Genomic DNA, 12,401 nt, shown 5'->3' with positions numbered 1-12,401 from the left:
TTTTTCACTCCAGATTTTATTCCCCTCCCAGTCCATCTGACTGTTCCACATCCCATACCTCCTCCCTGCCCCCCTGTCTCCATGAGGATGCCCCCAACCCCAACCCCAACCCCAACCCCAACCCCAACCCCAACCCCACAGACCTCTAAACTACCTGGGGCCTCCAGTCTCTTGAGGGTTAGGCCCATTTTCTCTGACTAAACCCAGACCCAGCAGTCCTCTGCTGTATGTGTGGGGGATCTCATATCAGCTGCTGTATGCTGCCTGGAACCCTTTATTTTGAAAGACTTTGCATAACTGCCTTGCTAGGCTGGGCTATAGCTTGCCTGTGCCACCTTCTTGGTACCCTGGTAATAGCTGTATCAAGGAGTAAATGCATTCATTTGGCACCACAGCTTCACAACATCTCAGGCACCTTCTTATGATAATATCCTGTGTAAACCAGGTGATGAAGACCGAGATCAGAAAGCCTCCTCCCATGCTACTTAATAGCATCAAGCAGTGACCACTTGGTTGTATGATACCTTGGTGCTTGCCAGCACTGATAGTTCTATCTAGAATAGATGAAGTCACTTCTCCAATGCTCTTTGTTACTCTAAATATAATAATTAACATTATCTTCCATCCAGTTAGTAGATCTAAAGCGACCCCCTTCCCCTTGCCTATCTTCAGCAATGACTTAAATTTTGATTGCAGTCCTTAAATGTAAATATATATGGTCTTTGAATTGACCTCAAAACAAAAAAATAATAATAATAAATGCATACATGTTACGTGAGAGGTTTAAAGGAAAATAACTTATCAGGTTGGTGGATCTTTGGTAGGTAAAGTGTCTGGGGACCTCATCCCACTCCCCTCCTTCCTGACAAAAGCCAACCTGTGTGCAGAGACTACAGGCTCTCGGTCACTGATCACAGGCTGGGTAGATGCGGTGGGCAAGGCGTTTCTAGGTAGGTGGTCTGTGTTACAAGAGAATTTAGCACTAGGACATCTCTATTCTGCTAGTTCTGTCCTCCAAGGTAATGGTAATCAGTGATAAAGTAGATAAGAATAATCTCATCCCCAAATGCCAGGTTTTTGTCTTATATCTTAACTGGGACATGCTTTCCACTCCAGGTCTGAAACAGGGGCTCATTTTCAGGCTCATCAAATACCATAAATAACATGCTTAGTTCCCCAGCGAAGGATGCCTGTTACAGGATTCCCGTGGCCAGCAATGATGTTCCTTTCCAGCCATATGCTAGAGATAATAAATGCAACTATGCTCTCTAAACAGGAAGGCTCTAAATGCATGCACTCATTACTATTGTTCAGTTAGCACTACATCTTGCCGACCCATATCCAGGTGTCTCTGTCTAGCATGTTCTAAATGTGGCTGAACAAAACAAAAGGTTTGAAGCCAAAAGAAGGAAGCAGGTAAAACATGATAAGAAGCTTAATATCATAACAAAAATAGATATCAGTAGGCACCACTGGCCAAGTTTATAGAATGCAGAGTCCAGCCATTTCAGAAGTGACGAGCCCCACAGACTGGGCTCCAGTTTGGGAAATTAGCTGCAGCACTAACCCTAGAATAGAAATAAAGAAGTGGATCCAAAATTCATGAAATCTGGTGGGTTGTAATAATTGTTGTCTCAATTGAAAACACAGCCTTGACATTAAGTGATGTCTTTATTATTCTACAGGGAATTGCGGATTCTGATTTCTTCATCCTGACCTTCAGCCGTTTCTTTTCCCTTTAGCACCTCAGAGACTCTGCTTCAGGACTTCGGGAACATTTCTTAATACAAGTTGCAGCCTTTCCTTACACAATTGGAATTCAGCTTTTAGGTTCAAATGACTGATAACACACTCAGACACAACGCTGAAAAGTATATAACAGATATCGGAGCCTCTACGGGTGACGACAATATTGAAGAGCGGAAACGCTGCACATGCTGAGAGAGGTACAGCGTGGGAGGGATGTCTAACTGAGAAAATGCAGTTTCCAAAGAAAGAAGTGGGTAGATAAGGTTGGTGGCACTGATGATCGGTGGGTGAAGAGAGGGGGATGTCCATACCCAAACAAGGGGCAAGGAGCATTTGGGAGAGAGATGTGCACACTGCTGTGGCTTAGATACGGTCTGTCAAAGCATCACAGGGTTAGGCTGGTGTGGATGTCAAGAAATGGAACCCCTGGGACTTAGACCATCAGCGGCACCCACCTCAGAGGAGATGAATGCAGCTTCTGTGGCCTTTGCTTAGATCTTAACCTACTCAAGCTGCCAAGAGGTTGGCAGTAAGGGACATTTTTTTTTATATTAATGTATATACAATTATTCACGCTAATAATATTATCATTGCATTAGTATCCGCAATCCACAGCACACAGCACTAAATGTGCATTAAAGTAATGGAAATGTAATCATTTGCTATTGAAAGCACAGTCTGGAGCCAGTAGCATCAACATCTGGGAACTTGTTAAAAGCCGTAGGCCCACCCAGACCAGTGGGATCAGAGTCTGCATTTTACCAAGGGTGCAGGGAATTCAATTGTCCATTAAAGTTTGAGAAACATTGTTGTCAGCTTTTGAAAACTGCAAATAGAGAAAAAAAATAATAATAACACTTGATCAATTGACATGGGAGGAAAGCAACTCATTAAAACTGCATTATTGCATTGTGAGTTAAACTGAGAAAAAAAAAAAAAGACAAATGTTTTATTAGCCTTTAAGTACTCAAGAAGTGATTCAAGCCAAATCTATCCATTATCTTGAACATCGAAAGTGATCAAAGTGAATCAGGAGTTTGGCTTAATATGTCAAAAACAGAGTTCTTTGAAGCTTTCAGGGGAAGCTCGGTGATTTTAAAAAGCAAATAGCAGGCCGAGAGCAGAGCTCTGATTACGTGGCTGATGCTAGATTTGGTAGGTTGAAATTCTAAGAACTCATCATTACAGCAGAACTAATAAATTTGCCAGGAAAAGTCCTCACCCTCATAAACATTCAAGGACAATAGAATTCCAGTCAGTCAGTCGTATTGTGAGAAAAAAAAAAAAAAGCACTAAGAGCCACAGCCAACTCGATTCACTTAATGGGATTAAAATAATCCAGAGACAGGACAAAGAAGATGTCCCAATACGGTCACTGGACACAAAAGGGGAAATAATTGATGAATATGAGTATTCAAAATTAAGATTTCCCACAGTTGGTAGAGCTTATCCATGGTGCCCTGCATTCCATCAACAGCATGGCATAACCCCAGGCATGGTGGCACATGCCTGTAATCCCAGCTCTCAGGAGTGGAAGGCATAAGGATCAGAAGTTCAAGGTCATCCCATGCTGTATAGCCTGCTCTACACGGGAGCCTGGAAAGAGGATGCTGGTGAAGGGGGAAAGAGAAAAAAAATCCATCTTTGGATTAAGAACCCCTTCTCACTGAGACCTTTGGATACAGTTTGTCTCTAGTGAGTTGATTCAGTGTGCAGTTCACATTCCAGGCTTTATACAGAAGGCAAGTTGTCAACAGGAAAACAAAACATGAGTCAGTGCGTAGACAAAGGCCAGGAGACGGTAGGCAGACCTAACACAGGGGCAGACTTGGCTGGAAAACACCTTTTCCACTTAATGATAATCCTCAACAGGTATTGAAATCTCTCTGCCTGTTTTCAGTTCCGTGGCGCTGGCAAGCTTCCATTCGCTCTGGCTTTTGCAAGAGTAACAGTAAGTACATCTGACTCCACAAAACCAAGTATTAATTTACGAGTACAAACTGAAAATCAACCTAAGTTTGGGCTTGGGTTTTTGAAACTGATGCTAATTTTAAGCAGCAACCCTGAGAATCCCTGGAGGCTTACACGAGCTAGGAGTCCGTAGCGCAGGCATTTTCCAACATGTTTAAGTGTTTTCAAGAGCAAGCTGTTGAAACCCCTGTCACTTTCCACAAGTGGGCTTGATATCCAGACTTACCCCCATGGCGGCCCTCCAGGTCAAAAATATCTGAATCCTTGTCTTCTGTAGTGAGATGACTTTGATATCTTAGAACCTCAAAGGTTTCGTTACATGTACTTATCTGTGTGTGTGTGTGTGTGTGTGTGTGTGTGTGTGTGTGTGTGTGTGTGTGTATGATGTTCATCTACTTGCACCCCAGTACACATGTAGAGGTCAGAGGACAACTTGCAGGAGTTGGTTTTCTCCTTCTAATAAACAGTTCCTGGGAATCAAACTCGGGTCATCAGGAATAGCATCAAGCACCTTCACCCACTAAGCCATCTTACTAGCTCCAAAACGTGAACTTGATGGGGAGTCCACAGTTGAAGAAAGGATGCTATGCTCGTCTCCTGAGACTTTGCTTTGAGACAGGGTCCTGGTCATCGCCCAGGATGGCTTCAAAAGCACCATCCTCCTGCTTCTGCCTCCTATCCTGAGATTACAGGGACAGCCTGGCTTATGTAGCAGGGGCTCAGACCAAGGGCTTTGTTCCTGCTAAGCAGGCACTAGAATTGTCCCCAGCCCACAGGTGACCGTAGATTAGAGTCTTCACATGTGTCTCACACTCATTTTATCAAACATCTCAAGCAACACTTAATATTTCGTTGAGCAAAGAATTTACAGAAGGTCGGGGAGAGAAGCTGCCTGCATTCTGTGACAGATATTCACAGGCTTCAGCAAGTATCAGTTGATAACATTTGATTAGTAATTTTTTTTTCAATCTCAGAAGAAAATTATGCTGACAGCCTTTGAGACAGGTACACCCATGAGAGGAATAAACTAGTAGTTAGGAACCAGGTGAAAATTGACACAACCTACATCTAAATGACTGCTGTCACCAAGCCTTCAGAAATAGTGAACTAACTCAAGAGTGGGGGAGCAGGGGGGGGGGGTTGACACCATCATGGGCTAAATGGATTGCACCCAACAAGGGGAACTTACTTGTGATCACCAGCAAGTTAAAGGTATGGTATGTTCTATTAAACAACTAGAAATGTTCAAAGGTATGTCCTTTTCCTAGAATGGAAGTTTAAAACTTGACATACAGAGTCTGCCCTGAGGAAAAAAATGGACCCAGATGTTCACAGTCATCCATCCCCAAATATACTATCAAAAGGACATAATTTTGTTGTGCCTGGTTTCCCTTTTAATTATTTCAACTTTGTCAAACCATGTAATATTCAAAGCTTATCAATATATAAACAGTCCCAACTCTATCCCCTAGCTCCCTTAGCCTCCATCTTGAATATGAATATATATATATATATATATATATATATATATATATATATATATATATAAAATCAGGAATGTCATTTAGAGGAAGGACATTAACCCAGCATGTGTGTGTGAGAGAGCTTAGATTTTCCTCATACTACCTACAAATTTTTAAAACTACAAAACAAAAGTCATTATAAGCTCAGAGGTATTGTGGCTCACAAGGACATTAAGAGTGCTTGAAAGTACATAGACTCCTAGAAAAAGAATGAAGTTCTAAGACATAAGCTTTTTCATCTAGCCAGAGACAGCTGTTTCCTTCAACAAATACTGGGTCTTTAGAAGACGGTGTTATTTTTATTGCTCTTTGGAATGCTGTGTAAAGCACAGACCCTTACAATTTGCACAGTAAGTAGTTTCTATCTTTAAATATACTCGTGTGATAAGAAAAGATACATGCAGAGGAAATACGTAGGATTTTAAGAATCAGTCATTTACATTAGAAATTTCTTTATACATACATCTTAACTTTAAAAAAAAAGAAAAAAGCAACTGCCAAGAACTCTCTGAGACTGAAGAAAATCCAGCTTCCCTTGTAAGCAGCCCTTTACTGAGAGACGTGAGTGATGGCAGATGAAGGCCTCTTAAGAATAGATTCGACAGAAAACGACAGCGGCTCATTCGCCGAAAGTTTCGTTCCAACTTGTTTGGCTACGAAGAGGTCTTTTGCGCATCTGTCTATTGTAAATGTGTACTTCTGGCTCTCCTTGACCAAACACTCTCTGTGTTTCTTTGGGGTCTCTTCAAAGGCTTCTTTGACAAATGGTGCTTTCGACTCAGGGCCTGATTTGTCGCTGAACGTCTGCGGGAATACTGAGTGGAATGGATTAGGTTTAAGTGGCAGAGAAGGTCTAGTGTTTTCTTTGCTGAGCTTGGTTAAGACATGCCCTTGAGCTGCCAGGCAGTCCATATCAACAATGGCAGAGAAATTCCGACCGGGTGGGGAGAAGGCAGATGTCTCCGGAACAACCTGATGAGCCTGGAGGTCCGTTCTGGAGGCTGGGACCTCGGGCAGACGGGGCAACACCAGAGAGCCTTCCAGTTTGGGTGGCATCATGTCTTGCTCTGCGCTAAGCCCATCCTGAACTCGGGTTGCTTTCAGGTCCCAGCCGGCCCCAGGCTTCAGGGCTTGGACAGAAGTGGTAGCATTTAACAGGCATTGCTGGTAGAGAAGCGTGTCACTAATGGGACCGCACTTGGGCCAAACTAAAAACCGTGAGGACAGGGGATATTGTCTGTAAGTTGTGGCCACGCTGACGTTAGAAGAAATCAGTTCCATATTCCCAGCCCCCGAATACTGCATGGTGAGATCAAGACAGGTAGGTAAAAAATTACAGAAGTCCTTGCTTGGTAGCTCTCCTGCAGGGGGACTGTAGGTCCCTTTGTAGGAACTATACTCTGGTCCTACCATACGGTTGGGCAGGAACAAGGCAGCAGCTTGAGAGGTTTCTAACATCTCCCTTTCTTTATACTCTCTCTCCAGCATAATGTTCTCCAACTCCTTGTCAGCAAAGGCTCTTCTCTTCCTCATCCTGTCACTGACAGGCGGGGGTAGAGGAAGGGTCCCTCCTAGGTAAGTTTCTGCCGTCATTGGGCGATAGCCTAAAACAAGCAAGTGGTGGAAAGAAAACAAGATTAACATCCTGACAAGAAAAATCCAGAAACCCAGAAAGCAAAAGCAACATCACAAGACAGGACGATCAGTTACAATTCTTGTCACTGGTTATGTTAATACAGAGAGCAATACAGGTTTGATTTACTCCGGCTTCCCTTTGAGGAACAGTTCCCATATGGTAGCTTCCGGCAGCCATTGGTTTTGCTGGTGTAAGTATGTCTGCTTGTTTGCTTCAGCAAGTGTATTATATTGACTGAGACGTGAGTATTCTTCCCAGACCCACAGATATAGAGAGACAAATCTGTCCACCTTATTTAAATAATGTTTTAATTGCCCGTATCATCTTTTTTTTCTTTTTTTTTTTTTGGATTATTATAAAAGATATCTATACCTACAGCTGATGCCAGTTTTATTTTCTAAAGATGTCTCATTATGTACACATTGTTACAGCTGTAGAATAATCCAAGGAGAACTAGGAGAAAAAGAAAAAGAAAGTTAAAGGAGATTAGGAAAGAGGGAAAAAAAGAAGAAAAGACTTGAGGATATAGAGAAGTGAAGAGAAATTTAAAAGAGTCGCTAACTAGCCCAAACACACAGCCACACAGAGAAACTAACAATTTGGTCAGTCTTCCCCTTGACCTCCAGAGCAAATAAAGCAAGGCAAAACAGTGGGGGTGGAGGGGAAGACTCCTCCAGGTACACTGGCAACAACAGGCCTCAAGCATTCTCTCCCCCAAGTTCATTCACATTGGCCAAACAAGCAGGTCACTGGGATGCGGATGGAATCATGCACAGTTCACCAACAGAGGCAAAATCAAAACCCACAATCTAATACAACATAAACAGGATGTTTGGGGGACTTCACCACTCCCAAACACTCACCCACCCACCCGCAGCAGGCTTTTCTGAAGAACCCAGAGTACTACTTGTATTTACACAGTGGCAAGCCCATTGTGCACATTTGCAAATAAAATAAAAGTGGAGAATGACTGTTTCCACTAGGCTAAGTGTTTGGCAGAAAGTTATTTACTTGAATTGACTTTTCCATTGAGGCGTCGAGTGTCTCAACTTGCTTTGGCAAAAATTCAGTTCATCAATGTGGTCCCTATGGTTATAGATGCTTGCCAGCTTTGTAACCAAACTCACTTTGAGCTCTCAGGAACTCTTTCTAAGGTCAGAAGTGCACAGCACAGGCTGAGACACACACTTTAAACCTGTCCAGGATCAGCTAAACTCAGGAGACTCACGGGAAAGGAAGAAAAGAAAAAGAAAAAAAGAAAAAAAGAAAAAAACCCTCAACTGACCAGCTAAACCCTTCTTTCTAAGCTGGGTTGTAGGAGGTGGCAGTTTAAAGCAGGTTAAAGTAAATGTGACTTCACTTTAGATAAAGGTGAAGGAAAAATGACAATGGCCAGTGCAGTGCTTTAGAAAATCTTGGGAGTGGGTGGGTAGGGGAGCAGGGCAGGGGAGGGTACAGGGGACTTTCAGGATAGCATTTGAAATGTAAATGAAGAAAATATCTAATAAAAAATGAAAAAAAAAGAAAATCGTCACTATTTTAAGAAAAATTAACGTGTCTCTAGGATTTATGGGAAATAAAGGCAAGGGGAGAACTTGGCAAGCAGCAGCCTTCAGTTGGCTTGTTTGACTCAGAGCCTCTCCCACTCTACAGCCTTGACTGACAGAAGCCATAAGGGAGAAGTGTGGGGAGGTAATAACCATCTAAACTTCCAAGGAGGAAAACACGCTAAAGAGTGAAACCTGAGGCTGGAGGAGACGCTTGGTCACAGTAGCTATAACCTTACTTAGTCTACTCTGCCCATTAAACTCCTTCAGTAACTAAGAGAGTTGCAGGGGCGGCGGGGGGGGGGGGGGGGGGAAGTGTGTTCCAGGATCACTTGACAGTGAATTTTTCTATGTCCCTCACACTTGGGTAAATTTCACCAGGTGCTGCAGTGGAGGATAATATTATCTTGGTGGCAAAAAATTCTGTGAGTTTTTTGTCCCAAGGAAAACATTTCTAAGGAAAATTCTCTCCTTCCTGGATTAACATACAGGTCATGCATGCAAATAATAAGTATCCCTCAGCTCGGTTTTTAAAAGCCCAAGGACAACTTGAAGTTATTTTACCTTCTAAAATGCTTTTAGCCAGCAAACTTGGGGCCCTGACTTGCCTCTGGTACACCGCTTTCCGATCAAAATTGTTCTGTTTCCCAGAAAGCCCCTTCTTGTCCTGCAAACACGAGAAACAATTGTGAGGGTGGTGGAGAGGCATCCAGAAAGCCTCTAGACCCTCCCCAACCTTTAACGCATTTGTTTTGCCATCTCTTGTGAAAAAAAAAAAATTCCAAAAAAATTAACGGGAGTGCCTCTTAATCTCAGCGAAGCTAAGAACACTTGTAGAGAGGGAGGTGAGATCCACGGTCAAGAAGACTTTAAGAAAGAGCCTAGAAGGATTGGGGGGTGGGGCAGATGGTTGCCTCCTCAGGGTGCATCCTTTAAGCTCAAAGTGCCCAGGCTGTCGCCCTATCTTGACACTGAGGCAGAACTTGATGCCCATTAACAGAACACTGACTGCCTCTGAGGACCAAAAAAAAAAAACAGGGTGGTTTCTCTCCTAGGTGGAGTAGACACGATGGAATGTCAGAGATTGGGGGAGGGGAGTCTTCTGTATTTGTCTAGTTCTCTGGAGGAGGTGGGGTACGGGAAGGCAGAAAAAACTCTTAAGGGACACCAGCCTGGGAGCCCTCTGGCCACTGCCAGGTTACTCCCAACTAGCCCGTCTAGGAAAGCGGTTGAATCCAGAGCTAGGGCCACCGGAGGTCCCCAAGACTGTCCGGTGAGTTTGAGCCGTTTCCCTTTGGAGTCACCCACTATATTGGGGAGGCCTAACTACCTCCCAGCACCTGTCTGCAGGGGAAGTCAAATCGGAAGTTTTCCCGGGGAACCCTGGTAGATCAATTGCAGAGCATTTGCCTAAAGGCCATGGGGGGTGGGGTGGGGTGGCTGAAAACAACCACGGGAATAACGATAATAAAGAATTCAACATTTTGCCTAACCTCAGGTCTGAGAGGAGATTCTGTGAAACCTGCATCACTTCCTCAAAGCAACAAAAGGAAGTATAAACTCCGGGATTCAAAAGTCTCTCGAGGAGAAATCCTGACTTCTCACAACAGAACCGCACCGCACCGTGGGGACATGGGAACGGCAAAGACCTCTAAGTATTGTCTGGCAAGTCACATAGTCAGTAGCCTTGGACTGAGGGGCCCCTGACTCCACTGTCATATTGGTCTCATCCGGAAACCGGGCATCAAGTTCTGCCTAAGTATCAAGGTGTGGCGACAGCTACACAGTGACAGCACCGCATGCTGCTTCATCCTGACTGGACATCAACCGCTCTGTCAACCACCTTCCTCCCTCCCCAACCACCTGCAAAACTAACCCCGAAAATATTTATTTTTATTGACTTTTCCGCGGCGTCCCAAATGGACCTAATTACTTTGCCTCTCTTTTGCTTTTGAATAGGAGACTTTTCCAGCACTTTCTGCAGCGAAGGCCACGGCTTTCCCTCCGGAGCCCCGCAGGCTAGCGCGGACAGAGTATCTGCACCCCTCCTGCCAGGCGATTCGAGATCGAGGGTCACTCGGGAGTGTGAGTGGAAGCCCAACTCCCTGCTGTAAGGGACTTCCCCATCCCGCCTGGGCGCGTACCCTGGAGACCTACCCGCAGCCTGTCGGCACCCACCTCTGTGGCCTGCTGCCTCCGGAGCGCCACCTGGGCGGCCATGACACGCTGGCGCTCCACCACCAGCAGGCAGTTGGCGCACTGGCAGTCCCGCCAGCGACAGAATCGCTTGTGGCCCTTGAGACAGGACACCACGCCGTGGTTGCGGCAGCGTGCGCACTTGGGCGTGCGGCTCAGTTTGCGCGGCTCTGCGCTGCCACCAGCAGTGGCACCACGCTCGGAGGCGGAGGCGGCGGCTGGCAGCGCCTGAGCAGCAGGCGGTGGCCTGGGTGCCAGTCCCCCGGGCTGCTCTGGCCGGCCTGGCACCTCCGGGGACGCGGCGGGCTCCTCGGCGTCGCCGTCGTCCTCCGCATCTTCATCCTCCTCTTCTTCGTCCTCATCCTCCTCCCCATCGGCCGCCGGACTGGGCTCCTGCGGCGGCGGCGTGGCCCGCAACGGAGTCCCACAGCTATCTTCCTCCAGGTCTAGGCTCTCCACGTCGATCTCCCAGTCCCCGACTCCCGGGACTGCTTGCCCTTCCGTCATGACACTAGTCTGTCGTTCAGCTCGGTTGCCCGCGCGCTAGGGAGACAGAAAAAGGTCTAAAGGCCCGTCGCAATTAAGGACCCTCTCTGAGGCTCGGCCCAGAATTTCTGCAAGGCCAGCCTGCCCCTTGAATTACTCAGTTTTCTTCTGATCCCTGTGATACACGGGCCACAGCCAAGATCCACAGTTCAACATTCTAAGTCCATTCTAAGTGGTCTGTGCACCTGACCTTTAACTGGTGTCCTGTCTGCCTTTCCAGACAAGTCACCCACTGACCTTACTCGCCAGTCTAAGCCACTTGTCAGGCTTTTCCACAGCCAGGTAACATGACCATGATAAATATAAAAATGTTGAAGGAACAACTATCTTTCTTTTTATTACAAGGGACCTTGAAAGCTCGTTTGCCAAATGTCCCTCATTGACCTACACCACCACAAAGACTCTAGAGAGGTCTTCTCGTCCCTCCCCTTCCCCTAAACCGATGCTATGCTATTACAGAATACACACAGGGAGTGGGGGACACTAATCATAAAGCTGAAGAAACTGGTCTGGTATCAGTAGTGCTTGGGCCGCACAAGGTCGAGGGAACTTGATTTTCATCTTTAAGGCAAGACAACCAGAAACAGAAAGGAGCAGCAGTGAAGAGTCACGCCCCGTGCCCTCCCTGACTCCCGAGCAGCGGCGACAACACAGCACTCACCAAGAATCAGGCTCAGGCTTGCAACCCAGTTAAAAGAGAGCCAGCTTCAGAATCTGTCCCCGGAGCTGCAGGCAGTGGGAGCGAGCAAACAGATTTGGGTCTGAGAGCAGGAGGCGGGAGCCCACTGGATGGTGACGGGGACAGAGGCCGGAGGCGAGTCAAGTCCTCAGCAACCTCACCCCGTACATTCCAAATTCTGCAAAGTTCAGTTCGGTCCTCTGCAGCCTGGATCGCCTCACCTCGCTTCCCACTTCTGGTCCAAAACTGACGGAAAAGATCGGGGCAGGACTCAGGACTCCGCCCCAGGCGCACCCTGCTTGCCTTCAGCGCAGAGACACTCACTGCAGTCCGGGACCTGAGCTCCCCTTCCTAGTATTATCCACCACCCACCCCCACCCCGAGCTCCGCGTCCTCTGATTGGTCGGTTTTCAGGCGGTGTGCACGCCGATTGGCCGGAGCACTAGGGCTGAGCGCCCTCCTCCTCAGCCCTGTGGACGCTTTCCTCCAGCGCTACTGAGCCGCCGGAGTCCACCCGCCAGCCTTCGCTGCAGCCGGGTCCCTGATCCAGAAGC

The 12,401-nt window shown here is 46.4% G+C and overlaps 1 protein-coding gene across 3 annotated transcripts; it reads right to left on the bottom strand.

Moving 5' to 3' along the window:
- Positions 1-5,522: 5,522 nt before the first annotated feature.
- On the bottom strand, positions 5,523-12,179 carry Dmrt2 (doublesex and mab-3 related transcription factor 2). 3 transcript variants are annotated; one of them, XM_029542365.1, is made up of 5 exons: positions 11,830-12,143; positions 10,605-11,165; positions 8,991-9,093; positions 7,252-7,332; positions 6,767-6,847 (listed from the first exon to the last, which is right to left on the bottom strand). In XM_029542365.1, the coding sequence occupies exons 2-4, from the start codon at positions 11,127-11,129 to the stop codon at positions 7,277-7,279; spliced, it is 684 nt and encodes a 227-aa protein (XP_029398225.1). In that variant the 5' UTR covers positions 11,130-11,165; positions 11,830-12,143; the 3' UTR covers positions 6,767-6,847; positions 7,252-7,276. The 3 variants fall into 3 exon arrangements, with proteins under 3 accessions (XP_021068934.1, XP_029398225.1, XP_029398232.1); XM_029542372.1 differs by having other exon boundaries at positions 6,795-6,847; positions 7,256-7,332; XM_021213275.1 differs by lacking the exon at positions 7,252-7,332 and having other exon boundaries at positions 5,523-6,847; positions 11,830-12,179.
- Between the last annotated feature and the right edge of the window lie 222 nt (positions 12,180-12,401).

The sequence above is a fragment of the Mus pahari genome, chromosome 1, assembly GCF_900095145.1.
Source record: "Mus pahari chromosome 1, PAHARI_EIJ_v1.1, whole genome shotgun sequence".
Taxonomy (NCBI): domain Eukaryota; kingdom Metazoa; phylum Chordata; class Mammalia; order Rodentia; family Muridae; genus Mus; species Mus pahari.
This window is presented reverse-complemented; position numbering and strand designations above follow the sequence as displayed.